Source organism: Thalassophryne amazonica, chromosome 14 (genome assembly GCF_902500255.1).
Source record: "Thalassophryne amazonica chromosome 14, fThaAma1.1, whole genome shotgun sequence".
Lineage (NCBI taxonomy): Eukaryota > Metazoa > Chordata > Actinopteri > Batrachoidiformes > Batrachoididae > Thalassophryne > Thalassophryne amazonica.
The window spans coordinates 29,584,054-29,610,173 of record NC_047116.1 but is presented as its reverse complement, the minus strand read 5'-3'; the positions used below and the strand labels follow the sequence as shown (position 1 = coordinate 29,610,173).

Below are 26,120 nucleotides of genomic sequence, written 5' to 3'. Positions count from 1 at the left end.
GCTATTTATAATCCTCCCCTACCCCTAACTCTAACCATAACCATAGCGTAAGTGTCTACCCTCCCCAAACCCTAACCATAACTCTCCCAGACTCCCCCCATCACCCCACCTTTTGTTCCCCATCACAAATTAATCTGTGCCCCGTCACGATAAGTGCCCCATTTTCATGCCCCCACCACAAACCTTTAGATTAATGAACTTTTCCTCTCATGAACTGCTACGAGATTTGCTACTTTTTCACCACATAATTAATTTAGACCAGGAGTTCTCTATCATTCAAGAACTTTATCCTGGCAGAAACAGTCCTGCATATACCTACAGCCTACTAGACTTTTTGTGTTTCCCTCTTTAATAAGTTTAGATGTTTTAGTACATCCTGAGTAAGAACTTCAGCTGCATACTGATGTGACAAGATTTATACTGAGAAAATCACCACTTGCAATTGCAAGTGTTGTTTTTGTCACCTGGAACGAAAGCTACGTTTTCTGTCATGTTATGTTATATTCTTCACACTTATCGGCTGGTGGGTTTGACTTCAGCTGGTGTGCACATTTTGAGACATGGTAAGACAGCGTTAACAAAATGAGCGAATAAAGAAGGAAAAATGGGCATAATTAAGTGTTGAATGCAATATTGCAGTTCAAAAGACAACAAAGGAAGTGGAACTCAAATTAGAAAACGCGAAGGGGACGATGATTCTTCAGAGATGAGAACTTTGTGTTGAGTCACTTGATTTTGGGTCTCTTTCCTCCATCAAACGGTGAATGTGCACACAGATCTCCAGAGATAACAATGTCACATTGTCACACAGGGTTCTGCTACAAATCCTTAATTACAAAAAGAGGATCAGATGACTACAGCATCCAATACCGGGGTCTCCAGGCGGCACGGGGGTCTTTGATCAAGAAAATCCAATTATTTGTGTATATACATTTCCCACATAGTGATTACTTCATTAATTGTCCCGCCTTTATCTCCTCCCTTCCCATCCCCCCTAATAATCAGCTCCTTTATCCAGACCAACAAACACACCATAGGAGCTTTGTGGATTCAAAGGATTTGCTTTCCCCTCTCAAAGAGCCGCTATTCTTTGATGATTGGGCAGCGGCAAACTTCAAAGTAATAAATCTTATTTCTGACTGGCTGGCGGCCCACCAAAGTCCTTATCAAATTCTAAGAAGTGATCCCTCACTCTTCAGATAGTCCAAGGATATCTCCGGGAGAGGAGGCACGGAGCGTGAACACCCGCACTCCAGCTGCACATATTTGTTTTGAATTAGCGCTTATTATTATTATTATTTTTATTTTGCGTCAGGAAGAAGAAGCAGGAGGAGGAGGTTCGTCATGGCAGCGGTGGCTGTTCTGCGGAATGAAACACTTCAGGCTTTTCTGCAGGTTTGTGTCCCAAGTTTGTCTGACTTGTAAACTTATAATATTGTGCGTAAAGTGTGTATTTTGGGTGATTATATAAGACAAAGTAGTGCGTTTTTTAAACAAATGTTCTATTTTTTTTTTGTATTTTTTTCGGCGCAAATTTTCAGCGCTCTTCTGCTCCACGCGGGATTCTCCAACTTCATTAAAAAAAAAAAAAAAAAAAAAAAAAAAAAAGTGTTTAATTGCTCCTTATACCGCGTGGCGCGTTAATAACGAATAAAATGTTTGTGTCCACTCTTCAGGATCGCACTCCGAACTCTTCTCCGGAGCACTGTAAGCACTCTCCGCTGGCTCTCCTGGCCGCCACTTGTAACCGGATCGGGCACCACCACGGATCCAACCCCGCTGATTTCCTCCAGGTCCCTTACGACCCCACTCTGAGCTCCCCTTCGCGTTTGTTTCACCCGTGGACTAACGAGAGCAACCCTCAGAGCAGCCTGAGCAGCAATTCCACTTTCGGACTATCCTCCAAACCCCAGCTGTCCGCGCACCTCCAGAGCTCCTTCAGCTCCCACCACGAGCTGCCCCTCACCCCTCCGGCGGACCCGTCCTACCCGTATGACTTCTCCCCGGTCAAGATGTTACCGTGCTCCATGCAGTCCACCTGTCCCCCCACGTACGTCCCCGCGGTCAGTTACGCAGCTCCAGCTCCCATCGCGCCCGCGATGCCAAGTTTCGTCACGGGACCCTCCGGCCTGGTACACCAGCAGCAGAGACAGTTGTCCCCAAACCCCGCTGAGGACATCCCCTGGTGGAGTCTCCAGCAGGGGAACCACCACTCGTCGTCCCTCGGCCCCCATCGCTTCCAGCTGCAGAGGGGCTTAGTCCTGGGACATACGGACTTTGCGCAATACCAAACGCAAATCGCCGCGCTTCTTCACACCAAGTCCCCTCTGGCGACCGCGCGGCGGTGCAGGAGGTGCAGATGTCCCAACTGCCAGTCATCCACGTCCAGCGACGAGCCCGGCAAGAAGAAGCAACACATTTGTCACATACCGGGCTGCGGGAAAGTCTACGGCAAAACGTCTCACCTGAAGGCGCACCTGAGGTGGCATTCCGGGGAGCGGCCGTTCGTCTGCAACTGGCTTTTCTGCGGCAAAAGCTTCACCAGGTCGGACGAGCTGCAGAGACACCTGAGGACTCACACGGGGGAGAAGCGCTTTGTTTGCCCGGACTGCTGCAAGAGGTTCATGAGGAGTGACCACTTGGCAAAACACGTCAAAACGCACCAGAACAAAAAGAGCAAGTGTCACGACAAAACGCTCGACCACGTCAAAAGAGAGGACACGAGGAATATGTTGTAACACCTTATCGAGTCTTTTAAAAGAAGTAGTGCAATACCACTTAGTTAAAAAAAAAAAAGCTGCAGTTTCACTTGGATCTTTATTTGTGCGTTGGTTTCTTATGATTCCTAACATTGCTGGTCTGTGTAGAACATTTTTGTATATATACAGTATATATATTTTAAAAAAAGTACATTTTGGACCATGGAGAGGTTCAGTTTTGAGAACAAGTTTTTAACTTGTGTTTGGATCATTGTCTTCGGTGGAAGATTACACTGTCCTGTAAATGATATTTAATAGCTTTTGTTGAATGAAAGTCAGTTTTTGCTCCATATGGGGTGTTTTAAGCATGCTCTTGAAAAGATCTGCTATTGTTGATATGACCCAAATGCTGTGTGAGAATAAAGATTATAACATTTTCCTCATCTGAGAACATTTAATTTTTCCTCATTAACAAAGACAAGTTTTTGTTTTTTGTTTTTTTTTAGACAGATTTTACTGGAAAATTTGAGCTCCTCAGGAAGGTGTTTTGTGTTCATCCAGCAAAGTTGTTCAAAAGTAAGTTCCGGTCTGTCTCAAACATTTTTATTGAGTAAAATGAAGTTATTTCTATGCTAAATGTTAAATATAAGATTACAGTTTTCAAACTGAGTATTAAAAGGATTAATACAAAAATCTGTTTTTTAATTTCAATGTAATGACAATAAAAACATGCATTTAAAAAAAAAAAAAAAAAACGTTATTGTCCCCTTGATCTAACATGACATGTTGCTGTTTTTGTTTCTGTCATTTTAGCAATACTACATATCTGCTTAGCGATAAGATGGCAAATGTTTGATTGGCTTGGTATTTGGCAATAATTCAGCAAAGTTATGAAGCTCTATAAAATATAACACTCACCTTGAGAAATTAATCTCTGTATTTACTTAACGTACTTATGTCAGCTGGCCCTACAAAACCTGGTTGTTGGGAAAAGCAAATTGTTATAATTAATTTCATGTTACGTTTAACAACCACTTTTTGTCAGAGTGGTTGACATAGCTAGATTAAGTAAATGCTGCATGTAATTTTATTTGTATAAAACATAATTGAAGTGTTGAAGATTTTTCACCACCTCAGAACTGAATGCTTCATCTACTAATGTATAAAATTTTGAAACATTGTTTTATTATAATAGCTCACTGGCAAATACTAATCTAACAACTGTGTATTATATATGTGTGTGTGTGAGAGATTTTGTTTTCTTTTAAGTTTATTTTTATTCATTCTTCAAGTAGTTTTCATACACCCTAATAGAGTTTTTACATTTGTTGTGTTCCATGAATGAATGCGTAGCTTTCACAGTTTGCAGGGAAATTCAGAGGTTTTATCAATTTGCAGAAAATTTTTGGTTAATTCAAGCTCTGTCTTCCTCTGGGCCAGTTCACCACAGTCCAGTCACTATTTTAACTATAAGCAAGTCATCCAAAAACTGCTTTCACATTAGCCGCTTTGCTGAATATTTGTATTTGAAAGGCAGATTGTGCACATTTTTTGACACAGTAATATAATGTCAGGTCATAAAAAAATGCCTTGTTCAAAGGACAGCTCTACTTGTGAAGTTGACATTCTCTGCCAAAATTTTCCCATGTACACTGGCAACCTAGACATTTCAGGAAACATTACTTTGATTTATTATTTATTTATTTTAAAGCAAAGATGTTGAATTCTTCAGCGGGTACCAGCTGAGAAAAGGAGGCTCAACAACAGATATTGTTGGAGGAATCTGCATTTCAGTATTTAATTTCTGTTTATGTTTTTAATTTGTTTGATTTACTTCCAAGAAACCCAGTGTGTGATTTTTGAAAATGCCAGGAGTAAGAAAGTGTAGCCACTGTTTTTGAAACGTTAAGTTTCTGCCTCAACTACGCCCCCTTTTGTAAGTTGTCTCATTTAGTCAATCGGTCTCTGGCAAATTTTAATCTGTAATTATGCTGGATAAATTTACATCTAAGTTCATATATATATATTTTTTTCCTCTTTCATCTTTATTTTGTATATATTTTGTTTAAAAAATAAACAAAAAGGTTCCAATTAAAAATCTTGCATGTATCATAAACTGTAATCATTTTGGAAAGTATAAATAGTTTAATGTAAATGTGTCACGGGAGAAGGTTTTGTTACAAAAAAATGTATAAAATTAATCTTATCCCTCTGTTTTGTATATATTGCTGCAATATGTGCCACTATGTGTGTGTCTATATACATAGAGAGAGAGAGAGAAAATTTATGTTGAAATCATTGCTTACAATTTTTACACATAAAAAAGTATGAGTAAATTTGAGTTGCATGAGCGTTTTTGTGTGTGAGAGCTATAAATCCATGTGTATAATGAAATGTGTGATGAACATAAACACTCAAAATATGTTTTGAATCTCTCACAAACTAATTTCAGTATCATTAGTCAAATTCAGATGTTAACTCTTAGTGTTGGTCATGTTAAGACATAACCACATCACTGACATTCATGAGCACAGCAGTACAATAAGATACCATTCATTCATTTTCTTAACTGGCTTACTCCAGTCAAGGGTCACGGGGCTGCTGGGGCTTCTTCCAGCAGTCATCGGGTGAGAGGCAGTCACTAGTCAATTGATCGCATGGCCACGTTCACACTCTCGCCTATGATCAATTTGACTTTTCCAGTTCACCTTCTCTGCACGTCTTTGGAAGTGGAAGGAAGCCGAAGTACCCAGTGAAAACCCACGGAAACACGAGGATAACATCATCCAAACTCAACACAGAAGTGATCCCGTGACTTTTTTGCTTTGAGGCAACACACATAATAAGGTACAGCGCTGTGCAAAGGTTTGTATCCACATTTAATAAGAACTATTAAAAATTGGTAAAAAATAAATATGATTCTCTGCACACATAAAATGATGGCCATAAGTACTGTATATGTCAGAGTCTGATTTAACTGGTGCCTCTGTCTCATTTTATTGAGAACATTAGAACTAATGCTACAGTGATGTTTGAAAATGTCTTGGAAAAAAATTAGTTTTGTCTGAAGGTTTGTAGGTATGTTTTGATTCCTAAATATAGTCAACAACACGTGAAGAATATTCCTGAAGTATTCCATCCCTGGTGCGCGCTCAACACCTGTTGCACCTCTTGGAATGTAACAAAACAGTATTTCTCTAGAGAGGATGTTGTGTCTGCATTGGTCTGTCTGTTTGTTTGTCAGCAGGATATCTCATGAAACACCTAAACTGATTCCAATGAAAAGTGGTGGACCTGGAGCCACTGAAGATCTGATGAAACGTCTGTGCTGATCAGGATCAAAAGACAGATATTGTCTTCAGTCAGTGACCAAAGACAAGTAACATAAATGTAAGAGAAAATAAATGGCTTAATAGTAGAGAAGCTTGAATCTTTGACTGGACTGGGTTCCTTGATGCGAGGATGTATCGGCTTAAATGGCTTAATGTAACAATAAAAGTAATAAGATAATAATAATAATGGTGATTTTAAATCCTTTCCCAGGAATCAAAGTGGTGTACGATACAGCAGCCTGGTTGAGCCCTATGTACCGGCTCAGGCCCTGCGTTCACAGGGTGCAGGTCTGCTGTATGTCCCTAGGGTGAATAAAAAGTTGGCAGGTTACAGACAATTTTCTTATCGTGCCCCAGCTCTGGAACGCAGATCTGTCAATCAGACTCTGTGAAGACTTTTAGATCTAATCTGAAGACACATTTTTTTTTCCATTTTATCACTAGTCTTCTTTTATTCTTTTTACTTATTTATGTTTTTATTGATTTATTGTTTTTTTAATTTTCTAATTCATTTTATTCTGCTTTTTAAATGATGTTCTGTGAAGCGCCTTGAGGCGACCTCATCGCGATTTGGCGCTGTATAAATTAATAAATTTGATTTTCTTTTGAGCAGCCAAAAAGAGATTATACAACCCCTGGCAAAAATTATGGAATCACCGGCCTCGGAGGATGTTCATTCAGTTGTTTAATTTTGTAGAAAAAAGCAGATCACACACATGACACAAAACTAAAGTCATTTCAAATGGCAACTTTCTGGCTTTAAGAAACACTATAAGAAATCAAGAAAAAAAGATTGTGGTAGTCAGTAACGGTTACTTTTTAGACCAAGCAGAGGAAAAAAATATGGAATCACTCAATTCTGAGGAAAAAATTATGGAATCACCCTGTAAATTTTCATTCCCAAAACTAACACCTGTATCATATCAGATCTGCTCATTAGTCTGCATCTAAAAAGGAGTGATCCCACCTTGGAGAGCTGTTGCACCAAGTGGACTGACATGAATCATGGCTCCAACACAAGAGATGTCAGTTGAAACAAAGGAGAGGATTATCAAACTCTTAAAAGAGAGTAAATCATCATGCAATGTTGCAAAAGATGTTGGTTGTTCACAGTCAGCTGTGTCTAAACTCAGGACCAAATACAAAAAACATGGGAAGGTTGTTAAAGGCAAACATACTGGTAGACCAAGGAAGACATCAAAGCGTCAAGACAGAAAACTTAAAGCAATATGTCTCAAAAATCCAAAAATGCACAACAAAACAAATGAGGAACGAATGGGAGGAAACTGGAGTCAACGTCTATGAACTGTAAGAAACCGCCTAAAGGAAATGGGATTTACATACAGAAAAGCTAAACGAAAGCCATCATTAACACCTAAACAGAATAAACAAGGTTACAATGGGCTAAGGAAAAGCAATCGTGGACTGTGGATGACTGGATGAAAGTGATATTCAGTGATGAATCTCAAATCTGCATTGGGCAAGGTGATGATGCTGGAACTTTTGTTTGGTGCCGTTCCAACGAGATTTATGAAGATGATTGCCTGAAGAGAACATCTACATTTCCACAGTCATTGATGATATGGGGCTGCATGTCAGGTAAAGGCACTGGGGAGATGGCTGTCATTACATCATCAATAAATGCACAAGTTTACGTTGATATTTTGGACAATTGAAAGGATGTTTGGGGATGATGAAATCATTTTTCAAGATGATAATGCATCTTGCCATAGAGCAAAAACTGTGAAAACGTTCCTTGCAAAAAGACACATAGGGTCAATGTCAACGAGCAGATCTGATTTGATGCAGGTTTTAGTTTGGGGGATGGAAATTTACAGGGTGATTCCATAATTTATTCCTCAGAATTGAGTGATTCCATATTTTTTTTCCTCTGCTTGGTCTAAAAAAGTAACCGTTACTGACTGTCACAATCTTTTTTTCTTGATTTCTTATAGTGTTTCTTAAAGCCAGAAAGTTGCCATTTGAAATGACTTTAGTTTTGTGTCATGTCTGTGATCTGCTTTTTTTCCACAAAATTAAACAACTGAATGAACATCCTCCGAGGCCAGTGATTCCATAATTTTTGCCAGGGGTTGTAGTCCACCACATAAGCAACATACACTCAACAAAAATATAAACGCAACACTTTTGGTTTTGCTCCCATTTTGTATGAGATGAACTCAAAGATCTAAAACTTTTTCCACATACACAATATCACCATTTCCCTCAAATATTGTTCACAAACCAGTCGAAATCTGTGATAGTGAGCACTTCTCCTTTGCTGAGATAATCCATCCCACCTCACAGGTGTGCCATACCAAGATGCTGATTAGACACCATGATTAGTGCACAGGTGTGCCTTAGACTGTCCACAATAAAAGGCCACTCTGAAAGGTGCAGTTTTGTTTTATTGGGGGGGGATACCAGTCAGTATCTGGTGTGACCACCATCTGCCTCATGCAGTGCAACACGTCTCCTTTGCATAAAGTTGATCAGGTTGTCAATTGTGGCCTGTGGAATGTTGGTCCACTCCTCTTCAATGGCTGTGTGAAGTTGCTGGATATTGGCAGAAACTGGTACACGCTGTCGTATACGCTGGTCCAGAGCATCCCAAACATGCTCAATGGGTGACATGTCCGGTGAGTATGCCGGCCATGCAAGAACTGGGACATTTTCAGCTTCCAAGAATTGTGTACAGATCCTTGCAACATGGGGCCGTGCATTATCCTGCTGCAACATGAGGTGATGTTCTTGGATGTATGGCACAACAATGGGCCTCAGGATCTCGTCACGGTATCTCTGTGCATTCAAAATGCCATCAATAAAATGCACCTGTGTTCTTCGTCCATAACAGACGCCTGCCCATACCATAACCCCACCGCCACCATGGGCCACTCGATCCACAACATTGACATCAGAAAACCGCTCACCCACACGACGCCACACACGCTGTTTGCCATCTGCCCTGTACAGTGTGAACCGGGATTTATCCGTGAAGAGAACACCTCTCCAACATGCCAAACGCCAGCGAATGTGAGCATTTGCCCACTCAAGTCGGTTACAACAACGAACTGGAGTCAGGTCGAGACCCCGATGAGGACGACGAGCATGCAGATGAGCTTCCCTGAGATGGTTTCTGACAGTTTGTGCAGAAATTCTTTGGTTATGCAAACCGATTGTTTCAGCAGCTGTCCAAGTGGCTGGTCTCAGACGATCTTGGAGGTGAACATGGTGGATGTGGAGGTCCTGGGCTGGTGTGGTTACACGTGGTCTGCGGTTGTGAGGCTGGTTGGATGTACTGCCAAATTCTCTGAAACGCCTTTGGAGACGGCTTATGGTAGAGAAATGAACATTCAATACACGAGCAGCAGCTCTGGTTGACATTCCTGCTGTCAGCATGCCAATTGCACGCTCCCTCAAATCTTGTGACATCTGTGGCATTGTGCTGTGTGATAAAACTGCACCTTTCAGAGTGGCCTTTTATTGTGGGCAGTCTAAGGCACACTTCTGCACTAATCATGGTGTCTAATCAGCATCTTGATATGGCACACCTGTGAGGTGGGATGGATTATCTCAGCAAAGGAGAAGTGCTCACTATCACAGATTTCGACTGGTTTGTGAACAATATTTGAGGGAAATGGTGATATTGTGTATGTGGAAAAAGTTTTAGATCTTTGAGTTCATCTCATACAAAATGGGAGCAAAACCAAAAGTGTTGCATTTATATTTTTGTTGAGTGTAAATATAGAAATAACCAAATGATAATATTGGGGGGAGGGGTGACACATACACACACACACGCTCATCTTCGACCGTTTAGTCCAGTTAAGGGTCACGGGGGGCTGGAGCCTATCCCAGCAGTCATAGAGCACGAGGCGGGGTACACCCAGGACAGGATGCCAGTCTGTCACAGGGGCACAAACAGAGAAACACATTCACACCCACACACACACACCTACGGACAATTTAAAGATTCCAATCCACCTAACCCACATGTCTTTGGATGTGGGAGGAAACTGGAGCACCCGGAGGAAACCCACACAAACATGGGGAGAACATGTAAACTCCACACAGAAAGGCCACAGGCAGGAATTGAACCTATGACCTTCTTGCTGTGAGGCAACAGTGCTAACCACTAATCCACCGTCCTGCCCGGGGACAAAATAATAATAATAATAATTTTTATAACTTGTGAACAAAAACCAACACATTAAATTTCACAATTATACACCCTCAATCCTTGTAAACAGCAAAAAAAGGTATGTTTTGAGTCTGGCCTTGATAATGTACACAGAACCTGGTGTCGCACACCAAACGGTCCGTCCCTAAAAATTGGTCCGCCTTTTGCATCGTCACATGATTACTGGAGTGCAGTTTGAAGCAGAAACGAGGTGTTAATCCCTGAACCGCGCCATCGGGGGGGGGGGGGGGGGGGGGGGGACCGATTTTTAGGGGGACCATTCGGTCTGCGACACCGGCTCTCTGACTTTGGCCAGTAGACAGTTGCACAGAATAGATGTAAAAGCTCTACTACTTGCCATCTTCTTGTTAAGAACACACAATAGGCCAGCCCTGTGAGATGATAGGGCTCGTATCAGCACATACAGTAGTGTTCAAAATAATAGTAGTGCTATGTGACTAAAAAAATTAATCCAGGTTTTGAGTATATTTCTTATTGTTACATGGGAAACTAGGTACCAGTAGATTCAGTAGATTCTCACAAATCCAACAAGACCAAGCATTCATGATATGCACATGCTTAAGGCTATGAAATTGGGCTATTAGTAAAAAAGTAGAAAAGAGGGTGTTCACAATAATAGTAGTGTGACATTCAGTCAGTGAGTTCGTCAGTTTTGTGGAACAAACAGGTGTGAATCAAGTGTCCCCTATTTAAGGATGAAGCAAGCACCTGTTGAACATGCTTTTCTCTTTGAAAGTCTGAGGAAAATGGGACGTTCAAGACATTGTTCAGACGAACAGCGTAGTTTGATTAAAAAGTTGATTGGGGAGGGGAAAACTTATACGCAGGTGCAAAAAATTATAGGCTGTTCATCTACAATGATCTCCAATGCTTTAAAATGGACAAACAAACCAGAGACACAGAAAATGGAAAACAACCATCAAAATGGATGGAAGAATAACCAGAATGCAAAGGCTCACCCATTGATCAGCTCCAGGATGATCAAAGACAGTCTGGAGTTACCTGTAAGTGCTGTGACAGTTAGAAGACGCCTGTGTGAAGCTAATTTATTTGCAAGAATCCCCTGCAAAGTCCCTCTGTTAAATAAAAGATGTGCAGAAGAGGTTACAATTTGCCAAAGAACACATCAACTGGCCTAAAGAGAAATGGAGGAATATTTTGTGGACTGATGAGATTAAAATTGTTATTTTTGGGTCCAAGGGCCGCAGACAGTTTGTGAGACGACCCCCAAACAGTGAAGAAAGTGGAGAATGGTGGTGCAAGCATCATGATGACAATGACCCCAAGCACACTAGTAAACGAGCAAAATCTTGGTTCCAAACCAACAAAATTAATGCCTCTCAGCTGTGAAGAAATTATGAAAAACTGTGGTTATACAACTAAATACTAGTTTAGTGATTCACAGGATTGCTAAAAAAAGCAGTTTGAACATAATAGTTTTGAGTTTGTAGCGTCAACAGCAGATGCTACTATTATTGTGAACACCCCCTTTTCTACTTTTTTTTACTAATAGCCCAATTTCATAGCTTTAAGAGTGTACATATCATGAATGCTTGGTCTTGTTGGATTTGTGAGAATCTACTGAATCTACTGGTACCTTGTTTCCCATGTAACAATAAGAAATATACTCAAAACCTGGATTAATCTTTTTAGTCACATAGCACTACTATTATTCTGAACACTACTGTATGGCAAGGCAAAAGTTGGGTTACACACTGGACAGGCTGCCAGTCTATCTTATTGGGGTAAATAAGGGGAGGTGATGGTCTAGTGGTTAAGGCGTTGGGCTTGAGACCAGAAGATCCTCGGTTCAAATCCCAGCCTGACTGGAAAATCACTAAGGGCCCTTGGGCAAGGTATTTAATCCCCTATTGCTCCCGATGGCAGTATGGCAGCACCCTGACATCGGGGTGAATGTGAGGCATTATTGTAAAGCACTTTGAGCATCTGATGCAGATGGAAAAAGCGCTATATAAATATAAATGCAGTACTTGTAAATTGGCCAAAACTGGTGAAGTTGAGATGAAGCAATTGGGAATTGCCTACATCTGAGGTCCTGTGGGTGCTGTCATGGGAAGAAAGAACTGAGCCAGAAGGTGAGGCTCTTGATTTACCACACGATTTATGTCCCTGTTTTCGTGTATAGCTGAAAGAACAAGGTTGTGGATACAAGCACTGGAAATGAGAGTCCTAATTTGTGTATCTGGGCCTACACTCAGGGACACGCAGTTGGAGCTTGACTATCCAGAAGGGACTCAGAGTAGAGACACTGCTCCTTTGGATTGAAAGGAGCCAGCTGAGGTGGATTGGGAATCGAATCTGGTGAGGATGCCTGATTGTCTCCCTAGGAAGGTCTTCCACAAATGTCCAACTAGGACAAGGTCCCAGGGAATACCCAAGACGTGCTGGAGAGATTATATTTCCCAACTGTCTTGGGAATGCTTCAAGATCAGGACTTTACTGAGGATAGGGAAGTGTGGGATAACGTGCTTCATCTGCTATCACTACGACCCAGACCAGGATATGCGGCAGAAAATGAATGAATATTATCAATTTAATTCATTTTATTGATATATTGCCAAATGAAAACATATGTCACCCGAAGTCACTTCATAAAGGTAAAGTCTAGCCTTACCAACCCCCTTGAGCAAATTTGTAGGCAACGGTGGTAAGAAAAAAACTCCCTCATGCATTTTTTTTTGGAAGAAACCTCAAGCAGATCACACTCAGGGGTGGCAACTGCTTTGGCCATACATGCAAAACAGACACAAGGATCCTCATAGTAAAGACCTCGTGATAAAGTCCAACAGGCACCGTGACCCACAGTTCATCTCAAGTGGCAATTAACAAACGTACAACAAATTCAGTCCAGGCAACACAAGCTCAGTCAGATGGACAAGATGTTAATGAGATCACCGCCAGCTAGCATTTACTTCACTAATAGTACCAGAAATTAGATATGATGAGACTGTATTAGGCTAGTCTGGAAGTGAATGACTCCACAGAATCAGAATGTTTTATCTCAGGAGGCATATTGTTCCACAAAACAGGTGCACAATAAGAAAAAACTCTGTGACCAGGGGCCTCATATACAAAGGTTGCATACGCACAAAAACGTGGCGTACATCTGTCTTCTTGTTAATGTCCAGATGTGTCAAAAGGGAAATGACCGTGTAAATGTGTGGTGCTCCATGCCGAGTTCATGGCTATTGTTCCTTTGGTGACACTTAGAGGTGAGGCTGGGAAACTGTTAATAATAAGAAGTCATCAGGGTGATGTGCACATCAGTGAGTAAGTAGTTTATTCGGTTAATTGCACTGAATAAAAACCAGTGTGTGCACATTTGGGCATGTGCACATTCAAATATGCTTATTTGTTTGTTTGTTTGTTTGTTTGTTTTGTGTTTTGCTGATGAAACTAGAGCTGCAGAACAATTCCCAGACACACGACAACACAGAAATGTCAGAAGTCATCAAACACACTAGACCTCACACTTATGGTACCAGCAACATGACACAACCAAACTATTTGAATAAATTTGCATATTCAGATGAGGGCATGGACATGAAGGAGTTTGGTACTTCTGCATGTGCGCTCAATTCCACATTGATTGGGATGTACAAAAGGAACCTGCTCAGATCCATGTGTACGCACACTTTGATACATCTGAGTTTTTTGTGTGCACAACAGTTTCTGGGTTTTAGTGTACACCATGTTTCAATAGGAAATGCATGCAAGTCTTTGTACATGAGGCCCCTGCTGATTTCTTTTTAGCCTTTGGTACACACAGTAATTCTGCATCCTGAGAACACAGAACACGGGCTGGTACATAAGGTTTAAGATCAGCGAGAAAGGCAGGTTCTAGTCCACAAAGGGTTTTGTATGTTAATAATGAAACCTTAAAATCTGACCTGACACTGACAGAAAGCCAGTGAAGGGAGGCCAAATTCATGGTAATATGATCAAACGTTCTTCTAATCAGAACTCAAACAGCAGCATTTTTGAACCATTTGAACCCCACTCATACTACTTATACTGCGAGCAAGAAAATAGGACATTACAGTAATCTAATCTAGAAGAGACAAAAGGCATGAATCGGTGTCTTTGCATCTGCTGTAGATGGAACAGATCGAATTTTCGCAATATTATGAAGGTGATAGAAAGCATTCTTAGTGATTTCTCTAATGTGTAGGTCAAAGATCACCCCAAGATTTTTCACGTCATCACTATAAGTCTAAGGTTAATGTGAGGTGATCAAATTGATTGACTGTGTCGTGTAGGACCAATGACCATCATCTTGGTCTTATCAGAATTTAAGAATAATTCATTGATTTTTCACTGAAACCAAGAAGTCCTCTGAAGTCTTAGTGTGGGTGAGATTATCTGCATTTATTGGCATGTAAAGCTGAGAGAGAATAGGAGATAGGAGAGAGAATAGGCGAAAGTTTAATACAAACCTTTGCAGTACCCCATATTTAACTGAAATGAGATTTGAAGTAACATTATAATACAAGACACAATGAAGGCAACCCCTGGCAAAAATTATGGAATCACCGGCCTCGGAGGATGTTCATTCAGTTGTTTAATTTTGTAGAAAAAAAGCAGATCACAGACATGACCCAAAACTAAAGTCTTTTCAAATGGCAACTTTCTGGCTTTAAGAAACACTATAAGAAATCAGGAAAAATAATTGTGGCAGTCAGTAACGGTTACTTTTTTAGACCAAGCAGAGGGAAAAAAATATGGAATCACTCAATTCTGAAGTTCATGGCTGGCATGTAATTAGGAAGTATTTTCATTCCATCAATGTTCAAATCATATATATATATTGGGTTGGGTTGGGAAGAGGCTAGGGGCTGGCATGGTATGCTATGGGTGGCTGCTTGGTGGTTACATAGTTTATTTGTGTAATTGTTCCAAATAAAAACCAACACAGGCACATTCGGGCATGTGCGCATTCAAATATGTCTTTTGTTATTATTATTAATGGGGGGTTTTTCTTGATGATGAAACTAGAGCTGCAGAGCTTCTTAACAGGCCCCTAATTGTCTCCCTGTGTTCAGTATTTGTCAATAAAAGCATGTGTAAAGTTGTGAATATCACTCACTGTCAACCATGGCACACCACATTTTTTTTTAACTTTAGTGTGTGTGCCCTGATCTGAGCTCACAGCGGTAACTCCCTCCCACATGTCCCCACTAACTTTTTTCCGTTTCATGTTTATTCTGTTTGACAGGGTATCAAATAAACTATCACTGCATTCTCCACTTCATTTCCATTATCTGTAGCTCACACTTGGTTTAATTTCTTTTCTGTGTTCATGTTGTCTGATGTGATGGAGTGGGTAATCCCAGCTCACAGGGCCTATTTACATGCATTTGTATGTTTAAATAGTGGTACGTCTTCATGTGTGCTCAATTTCATGTTCAGTGGGATGTACAAATGGAAGTGCTTGGATCTGTGCGTATGCACACTTTGATACATCTGATTTTTTTTTTGTGCGTACGACAGTTTCTGTGTTTTAGTGTCCGCCATGTTTCAGCAGGAAATCCACGGAGTATGTTTACCCCCTGCATGAAAGTGAACTGTAAAATTTATCCTATCATAATAATTATGAATATCTCTTTGAATTCCTCCCTGCAGGCATATGTCAGTTGAGGAAAGAGTGTTAATCCTCTTCACAACAAGCAGTGCTGAGGGGACGTGGGTTGAAAGGAGGTTGAAAGATTTAAAATCAAACTGTGCTGCAATGTGAGAAAAATGAGGGGAATATATATGACAAGGGGTTTGCAAATTGGGGAGGGGCCAGGGGTATGGGATCATTAATTATAAATTTAAATGCCTGCACAATTGTATAAAGATGATCAGTGCCGTGGTAGCTGTCCAGTGAATTATGTATGTTGTAGAAATCTTCCTTAAGGATCGATCGATCGATCTATCTATCTATCTATCTATCTATCTATCTATCTATCTATCTATCTATCTATCTATCTATCTATCTATCTATCTATCTATCTATCTATCTATCTATCTATCTATCTATCTATCTATCTATCTATCTATCTATCTATCTATCTATCTATCTATCTATCTATCTACAGTGAGGAAAATAAGTATATGAACACCCTGTGATTTTGCAAGTTCTCCCACTTAGAAATCATGGAGGGGTCTGAAATTTTCATCTTAGGTACATGTCCACTGTGAGAGAGATAATCTTAAAAAAAAAAAAAATCGGAAATCACAATGTATGATTTTTTAATTATTTATTTGTATGTTACTGCTGCAAATAAGTATTTCAACCCCTACCAACCAAGAATTCTGGCTCTCACAGACCTGTTAATTTTTCATTAAGAAGTCCTCTTATTCTGCACTCTTTACCTGTATTAATTGCACCTGTTTGAACTTGTTACCTGCATAAAAGACACCTGTTCACACACTCAATCAATCACACTCCAACCTGTCCACCATAGCCAAGACCAAATTGCTGTCTAAGGACACCAGGGACGAAACTGTAGACCTGCACAAGGCTGGGATGGACTACAGGACAACAGGCAAGCAGCTTGGTAGAAGACAACAACTGTTATGATTATTTATTAGAAAGTGGAAGAACACGAGATGACTGTCAATCTCCCTTGGTCTGGGATTCCATGCAAGATCTCACTTTGTGGGGTAAGGATGATTCTGAGAAAGCTCATAACTACACAGGAGGACCTGGTCAATGACCTGAAGAGAGCTGGGACCACAGTCACAAAGATTACATTAGTAACACATGATGCTGTCATGGTTTAAAATCCTGCAGGGCAGCAAGGTCCCCCTGCTCAAGCCAGCACATGTCCAGGCCCATTTGTAGTTCACCTGTGACCATCTGGATGATCCAGAGGAGGCATGGGAGAAGGTCATGTGGTCAGATGAGACCAGAGTAGAGCTTTCTGGAATCAACTCCACTTAACATGTTTAGAGGATGAGAACAACCACAAGAAAACCATCCCAACCATGAAGCATGGGGGTGGAAACATCATACAGGACGACTGTACCGTATTGAAGGGAGGATGGATGGGGTCATGTATTGTGAGATTTTGGCAAACAACCTCCTTCCCTCAGTAAGAGCACTGAAGATGGGTCATGGCTGGGTCTTCCAGCATGACAATGACCCCAAACACACAGCCAGGGCAACTAAGGAGGGGCTCCATAAGAAGCATTTCAAGGTCCTGGAGTGGCCTGGCCAGTCTACAGACCTGAACTCAATAGAAAATCTTTGGAGGGAGCTGAAACTCCAAACCTGAAAGGTCTAGAGAAGATCTGTGTGGAGGAGTGAACCAAAATTCTGCTGCAGTGTGTGCAAACCTGGTGAAAAACTACAGGAAACGTTTGACCTCTGTAATTGCAAACAAAGGCTACTGTACCAAATATTAATATTGATTTTCACAGGTGTTCAAATACTTATTTGCAGCAGTAACATACAAATAAATTATTTAAAAAAATCATACATTGTGATTTCCGGATTTTTTTTTTAGATTATGTCTCTCACAGTGGACATGCACCTAAGATGAAAATTTAAGACCCCTCCATGGTTTCTAAGTGGGAGAACTTGCAAAATCGCAGGGTGTTCAAATACTTTTTTTCCTCACTGTATCTATCTATCTATCTGTCTGTCTGTCTGTCTTCAAGTTGAACTAATTTGTTTATTCACTCACCGAGTTTTACTGAATGCATGCCCCTGCCTATTCCAATGCCTAGGAACAAAATGATCAGTAATTTGTAATCTGATTACTCTAAATGCTGTCTTTTGTATGATTTGTATGCAATAAATTTTAGCTGCAGTCTTCAACAACATGTGACATATGCAACAACTTTATTATTTTTAAAAATAACATTGACAACATATTCATGATCAGTTCAGTCACATGTCTTGTGGACTACATCCCCCCCCCCCAAAAAACAACAACCTACAACCAATGAACTACATTTGGTAGTGATGTCATAGATCACATGTGGCCTTCCCTGATCTGTGCCAGGAACGCTGAGAAGGACAGCCAATCAGAGTAAAGAAAGGCCTGCTTGCTGGAACAAAATAAATCAAGATGGTGGAAAACACTTCAAAACAAATCTAATCTAATAAATCTAATATGTTTCTCTTATATTTTGTAGAAACTGGTGAGAAATAAACACTAAATCTGACAATGCTGTTCTTTTAAACAAGATAACACCTCTAAAGTGATTTACAATGAATGAATGAATACTTGCATTTCAAACACATAAAAAGGTAAAGAAAAAGTACAATTTTATAGGAGAAAATTCAATAAAAGACATAAAAATAATAATACCTGTAGCAACGTTAACAATTGAAATATTACAAATTGTGTGTTTAAAAAGGAGCAGGAAGAAGTTTTCACTTATTTGTTCCTATCCCTTTTTCATTGTTGGGAAAGTGTAGTGACACGGACCCACAACAGGGGGCGTAAATGAACGGACAATGAAAGAGTCGAATATGAACACTACTGTTGTGAATGAGCACAACCACAATACAGAGGACTACAGAATTTTGCAAACAGTCAATCCACAAAGATGACGTGTGGGCAGGCTCAAGGATAGAAGACGTCTGTCCTGAGAAGAACCGGAACCACACGATTTCGTCCGCCACCGAACCTGGAGAATACTGGAGCTGCCAAGTCCCGAGTCCCCAGGTGGCCACCGTCTCCGAGTGTCGGATCTGGTACTGCTGGCGAGGAGCAGAAACAATAAGATGTGGGTGTGTGTACACCCAGTAACAACAATGGTGGAGATTCCACCTCCACCTCAAATCACACACTCGTGCAGCTCCTGTTTAACCACTTATCTGGTTGGGGTGTGAGGCGAAGCCGTCGCTAATCACACCAAACGCCAATCCAGCAGATAAGGAAACACCACAGGAAAATGGCTGCAAAAAGAGCTCAGATTATTTGTCAGAGTTGACTACAGCTGAGAAGTTACCTTAACAGGTCGAAGATATCTCGGCAACGAGGTGGAGATGATGTCCGGGTTTTATGGAGTAGTATGATGAAGAGAAGATGGGTGACAGCTGTCATGAGATAATGAGTGACAGCTGTCACCCCCGGCTGTGTCCGTGGCGGCAGCGCCCTCTCGTGCCTGAAGCCCGCACTTCAGGCAGGGCGCCCTCTGGTGGTGGGCCAGCAGTACCTCCTCTTCTGGCGGCCCACACAACAGGACCCCCCCTCAACGGGCGCCTCCTGGCGCCCAACCGGGTTTATCCGGGTGTCGGCAGTAGAAATCGGCCAGGAGGGCCGGGTCCAGGATGAAGCTCCTCTTCACCCAGGAGTGTTCCTCGGGTCCATACCCCTCCCAGTCCACCAAATACTGGAACCCCCGGCCCATTCGACGGACGTCCAGGAGCCGGTGCACTGTCCAAGCCGGCTCCCCGTCAATGATCCGGGCAGGAGGCGGTGCCGGACCAGGAGCACAGAGGGGTGAGGTGTGGTGTGGTTTCAGTCTGGACACATGGAAAACAGGATGGATCCGCAGTGAAGCTGGGAGTTGGAGCTTCACTGCGGCAGGGCTGAGGATGTTGAGGATTTTGAATGGTCCAATGTACCTGTCCTTCAACTTAGGGGAATCCACTTGGAGGGGGATGTCCTTCGTTGATAACCACACCTCCTGCCCGGGCTCGTATGCAGGGGCCGGGGACCGCCGGCGGTCTGCATGGGCCTCAGCCCTCGTCCGGGCTCCGTGCCAGGGCCTCCCGGACGGTCTTCCCCACGTCCCAGGTGAGGGTGGCCACGATAGTGGACTCCGGAATGATGGGCTCCGGTAGATCCGACAGCTCTGTTTTGACTTCGTCTTCGTGTACCCGGGACAAGGCATCCGATCTCTGGTTCTTGGTCCCGGGGCGATAGGTGATCCGGAAGTCAAAACGTCTGAAGAACAGTGACCAGCGGGCTTGCCTGGGGTTCAGCCGCTTAGCGGTCCTGATATACTCCAGGTTCCGATGGTCAGTGAAAACCGTGAACGGCACAGACGCTCCCTCCAACAGGTGTCTACACTCCTCAAGAGCCTCTTTCACCGCAAGGAGTTCTCCGTTGCTGACGTCATAGTTCCGTTCAGCCGGGGCCAACCTGCGAGAAAGGCACACGGGTGAAGAACCTTATCGGTGTCTCCGCTCTGGGATAGCACGGCTCCTATCCCTGAGTCAGAGGCGTCCACTTCAACCACAAACTGGCGGTTAGGGTCGGGCTGCACCAGAACTGGTGCAGTCGAGAACCGTCATTTCAACTCCTTGAACGCGCCTTCGCACCGATCCGACCAGGTGAAGGGGACTTTTGGAGAGGTCAGGGCTGTCAGGGGGCTAACTACCTGACTGTAGCCCTTAATGAACCTCCTGTAGAAATTTGCAAAGCCGAGGAACTGTTGCAGCTTCCTACGGCTTGTTGGTTGGGGCCAATCTCTCACCGGTGCAACCTTGGCCAGATCAGGGGCGACGGAGTTGGAGGAGATGATAAACCCCAGGAAGGACAAAGAAGTGCAGTGGAACTCGCACTTCTCACCCTTCACAAACAGCCGGTTCTCCAACAACTGCTGCAGGACCTGACGTACATGCTGGACATGAGTCTCAGAGTCCGGAGAAAAGATGAGTATATCGTCCAGATATACGAAGACGAGTCGGTGCAGGAAGTCCTGCAAGACGTCATTAACCAAAGCTTGGAACATCGCGGGGGCGTTAGTGAGGCCGAACGGCATGACCAGGTACTCAAAATGAGTATTAAATGCCGTCTTCCACTCGTCTCCCTTCCGGACTCGAACCAGGTGATACGCATTCCTAAGATCCAACTTCGTAAAAATTTTGGCTCCATGCAGGGGGGTGAACACGGAATCTAACAAGGGCAATGGGTATCGATTGCGAACCGTAATCTCATTCAGCCCCCTGTAATCAATGCATGGACGGAGTCCGCCATCTTTCTTGCCCACAAAAAAGAAACCTGCACCCATCGGGGAGGTGGAATTCCGGATCAGCCCGGCAGCTAATGTGTCCCGGATGTAGGTCTCCATTGATTCGCGCTCAGGTCATGAGAGGTTATACAGCCTGCTGGACGGGAACTCCAGGCCCATTTGAAGTTCACCAGTGACCATCTGGATGATCCAGAGGAGGCATGGGAGAAGGCCATGTGGTCAAATGAGACCAGAATAGAGCTTTTTGGAATCAACTCCACTTACCATGTTTAGGGGATGAGAACAACCCAAAGAAAACCATCCCAACTGTGAAGCATGGGGGTGGAAACATCATACTCTGGGGGTCCTCTTCTGCAAAGGGGACAGTATTGAAGGGAGGATGGATGTTGTCATGTATTGCGAGATTTTGGCAAACAACCTCCTTCCCTCAGTAACAACATTGAAGATGGGTCATGGCTGGGTCTTCCAGCATGACAATGACCCCAAACACACAGCCAGGGCAACTAAGGAGGGGCTCCGTAAGAAGCATTTCAAGGTCCTGGAGTGGCCTGGCCAGTCTCCAGACCTGAACTCAATAGAAAATCTTTGGAGGGAGCTGAAACTCCAAACCTGAAAGATTTGGAGAAGATCTGTATGGAGGAGTGGACCAAAATCCCTGCTGCAGTGTGTGAAAACTTGGTCAAGAACTACAGGAAACATTTGACCTCTGTAATTGCAAACAAAGGTTACTGTACCAAATATTAACATTGATTTTCACAGGTGTTCAAATACTAATTTGCAGCAGTAACATACAAATAAATTATTTTAAAAATCATACATTGTGATTTCCGGATTTATTTATTTATTTTTTTTAGATTATGTCTCACAGTGGACATGCACCTAATATTGAAAATTTCAGACCCCTCCATGATTTCTAAGTGGTAGAACGCAAAACCACAGGGTGTTCAAATACTTATTTTCCACACTGTACATATCTATTCCCAAAATATATACAACCCATACAATGCCTATATCAATACAGTTAACACCCATTCTCTTTCATATGCTTCTTTTGTAAAAACATTTTGTACTTTTTTACAACATATTAATATTTGTACTCTGTTTTAGCTCCACCTCCAACTTGTTCCACAAATTCACCCCACAGAGTGACATGCACATACTTTTCATTGTTGCATGCACACTGACTTTTTGAAATGTAGCTCTTCTGCAGGCTAACACGGTGGATTAATGGTTAGCACTGTTGCAAGAAGGTCGTGGGGCAAGAAGGTCGTGGGGTCACTTCCTACCTGTGGCCCTTCTGTATGGAGTTTGCATGTTCTCCCCCGTTTGTGTGGGTTCTCTCTGGGTGTTCCAGCTTCCTCCCACATCCAAAGGCATGCAGGTTGGGTGAATTGGAACCTTTAAATCGTCATAGGTGTGTGTGCAGGAGTACATCTGTTTGTTTGTCTGTATGTGGACATGCAACAGACTGGTGTCCTGTCCAGGGGGTACCCCGTTTCACACCCTATGCTGGCATAGACTCCAGCCCCCTGTGACCTGATTTTGGATAAGTGGTTGAAGATGAGTGCATGTGAGTGAACTCTCCTGTAAATAGGGCACCGCAGTCTCGTTTGAACCCTGCATGATATCGCTGGATTTGACCACTTATGGGGGCTTCCGCTCACGTTATACAATATATACGCAACATAGCTTCACGTGGAAAAAGGGTGAACTGTTTTGTTTTCGGGTGCAATCACTGAAACAGTCGCGAAGAGTATTTTTTTCGGTTCCCAGTGGAGAAGAGAAGATGAGGTAGATGAGAGACGTCATGTCAGTAAGTGTTAGCCTACACAGCTAACGAGAGCAGCAGTGTTCTCTCACCTGCAAAACTGCCTCGACATGTTTGTGCTCCGGGTCATAAACAAACTGCAACAAATGTCCACTTTCCCACCGCACTGTCATTTTTTCTTTGCATTTTTACTTTGTTTGCATGTAATTTTCCCAAAACCCATTGAAAATGCCGCGGTTTCCCCCCCAGAAGTGGAGAAATTGCGTCATATGTGTCATATTTTACCCCTTTAGTGCCCACCCTCATCCGACACTGTAGTGCCCTATTATAAATACTTTCTCTTTCTTTAAATAGTTCTTGCACATTGTTTGGAAGTAGATTACTACTTGCTTTCAACATTATTTGTGCGCATCTTGAATTTTACCAAATCCATAAACTTCAAGGTGTATGAATTTAAAAACAAGCTGGTGTGTTCTGTGTAGCCTACATTGTTAATTATGCTCATGGCTCTTTTTTTGGAGTGTGGAAAGTGGCTGTAGGGTGGTTTTGTAGGTATCTTCCCAGACTTCCATACAATAACTTAGATACAGTACAGTACAGAGTATACAATGATTTGTGATCTAGAATGTATCTTGTCCTCCCCAGAACAGCAGTATTTTTTGCAGTCTTTGCTGGCACATGGCTTATGTGAGGTTTCCATCAGATTTTGTGATTAAGAATTACACCAAGAAATTTATTTTCATATACTCCTACAATATTGCATCCATGGTCACCAAGCAGTTAGTGCACTTGTTTTCAGTGCTGAAGGTTTCCAGTTCAAAACCCAGCCTGCCAGTTCTCCATGCTGAAGCGACTTACTTTCTATATTGATATTGTCTATTACCATTTGTTCTTGACAATTTACACTATAATTTCCGAACAGCATATTCTTTGTTTTCCTCAGATTTGTTGATAAGTAGTTGATGTCAAACTACTGTTTTAATTGATTCGATTCCATTGTGATCGTTTCCAAAATCTGCTGCAAATTGTCAGAAGAGCAAAAGCATTTGTGTCATCTGCAAACAAAACAAATTTCAGTGTTTTTGAGATCTTACAAATATGATTATTATGTAAAATAAACAGTTGGGACCTAATTCTGACCCCTGAAGTACTCCGAGACAAGGCATCTTACAGATTTCGCATGCACACCCCGGGAAGTACATGTCAAGGAAGTGGGTCAGGTCACAGGTAATCTCAAAACCTCATGCATGTACACACGTGCTTCCTCCTGTAGCTAGTCTGCATAATGCTGTAAAAAGGAAAAGAAAGTATTTGCTATGGAATTTTCCGCAGGTAAATGTTCTCTTCATTAAATGAGCTGTAATTTTGCAAAATGTTATAAAAATAAACTTGCATTATAATGCTTGGATTGCAATAGAAACTAAATTATCAGTTTTGTGACATTTGGAAGGGCATACATTTTTAATATGTTTAAAACAATGTGCCTCAAAGAAAGAAGAGATTTTTATCTTTCTACCTCTATAGTGCAAAATATCACGAAAAGATTCAAGGAATTTGAAGGAATTTCAGTGTATAAAGGAAATGGGCACAAACCTATGATGAACATTCTTCTTCTTCTTTGTCTTTCGGCTGTTCCCGTTAGGGGTCGCCACAGCAGATCAATCGTTTCCATCTCACCCTGTCCTCTGTATCTTCCTCTGTCACACCAACCACCTGCATGTCCTCTCTCAGCACATCCATGAACCTCCTCTTTGTCTCCCTCTTCTCCTCCTGCCTGGTGGCTCCATCCTCAGCATCCTTCTCCCTATATACCCTGGGTCCCTCCTCTGCACATGTCCAAACCACTCAATCTCGCCTCTCTGACTTTGTCTCCAAACTGTCCCACCTGAGCTGTCCCTCTGATATGTTCATTCCTAATCTTGTCCATTCGTTGTCACTCCCAAAGAGAATCTCAACATCTTCAGCTCTGCCACCTCCAGCTCTGCCTCCGTCTTTTTGTTAGTGCCACTGTCTCTAACCATACAACATAGCTGGTCTCACTACTGTTTTGTAAACTTTCCCCTTCACTGTTGCTGATATTCTTCGGTCACAAATCACTCCTGCCACCTTTCTCCACCCACTCCACCCTGCCTGCACTCTCTTCTTCACCTCTCTACCACACTCCTCCATTACTTTGAACAGTTGACCCCAAATATTTAAACTCATCTACTTTCACCACTTCTACTCCTTGTAACTGCACTATTCCACTGGGCTCCCTCTCATTCACACACATGTACTCAGTCTTGCTTCTACTGACTTTCATTCCCCTTCTCTCCAAAGCATATCTCCACTTCTCCAGACTAGACTCAACTTGCTCTCTACTCTCACTACAGATCACAATGTCATCTGCAAACATCATAGTCCATGGGGACTCCTGTCTGATCTCATCTGTCAACCTGTCCATCACCACTGCAAACAAGAAAGGACTCAGAGCTGATCCTTGGTGTAATCCCACCTCCACCTTGAATGAGTCTGTCATTCCGACTGCGCATCTCACCGCTGTCACACTATTCTTGTACATGTCCTGCACTACCCTAACGTACTTCTCTGCCACTCCAGACTTCCTCATACAATGCCACAACTCTTCTCTTGGCACCCTATCATAAGCTTTTTCTAAGTCCACAAACACACAATGTAACTCTTTCTGTCCTTCTCTGTACTTTTCCAACAGTATTCTCAGAGCAAACATTGCATCTGTAGTGCTCTTTCTTGGCATGAAACCATATTGCTGCTCACAGATCTTCACCTGTTTTCTAAGCCTAGCTTCTACTACTCTTTCCCATAACTTCATGCTGTGGCTGATCAACTTATGCCTCTGTAGTTACTGCAGCTCTGCACATCACCCTTGTTCTTGAAAATAGGAACCAGCACACTTCGTCTCCACTCCTCAGGCATCCTCTCACTTTCCAAGATTTTATTAAACAATCTGGTTAGAAACTCTACTGCCATCGCTCCTAGACATTCCATGCCTCCATTGGAATGTCATCTGGACCAACTGCCTTTCCACTCTTCATCCTCTTCATAGCAGCCCTCACTTCTTCCTTGGTAATCTCTTTTACTTCCTGATTTACTCTCACCACAGCATCCAGCCTTTTCTCTCGCTCATTTTCTTTATTCATCAACTCTGCAAAATATTCCCT

General features: G+C 42.3%; 1 protein-coding gene across 1 annotated transcript; it reads left to right on the top strand.

Moving 5' to 3' along the window:
* Window positions 1-930: 930 nt before the first annotated feature.
* On the top strand, window positions 931-3,145 carry sp5a (Sp5 transcription factor a). Its single transcript, XM_034187073.1, has 2 exons — window positions 931-1,395; window positions 1,677-3,145. The coding sequence occupies exons 1-2, from the start codon at window positions 1,345-1,347 to the stop codon at window positions 2,736-2,738; spliced, it is 1,113 nt and encodes a 370-aa protein (XP_034042964.1). The 5' UTR covers window positions 931-1,344; the 3' UTR covers window positions 2,739-3,145.
* Window positions 3,146-26,120: the final 22,975 nt, after the last annotated feature.

What these genes read in the sequence shown, in the direction of transcription:
- sp5a (XM_034187073.1), top strand. Translation starts at nt 1,345, where the DNA reads ATGGCAGCGGTGGCTGTTCTGCGGAATGAAACACTTCAGGCTTTTCTG. An exon ending in CACTTCAGGCTTTTCTGCAG is followed by an intron (nt 1,396 to 1,676) that starts GTTTGTGTCCCA and finishes TCCACTCTTCAG; the next exon opens with GATCGCACTCCGAACTCTTC.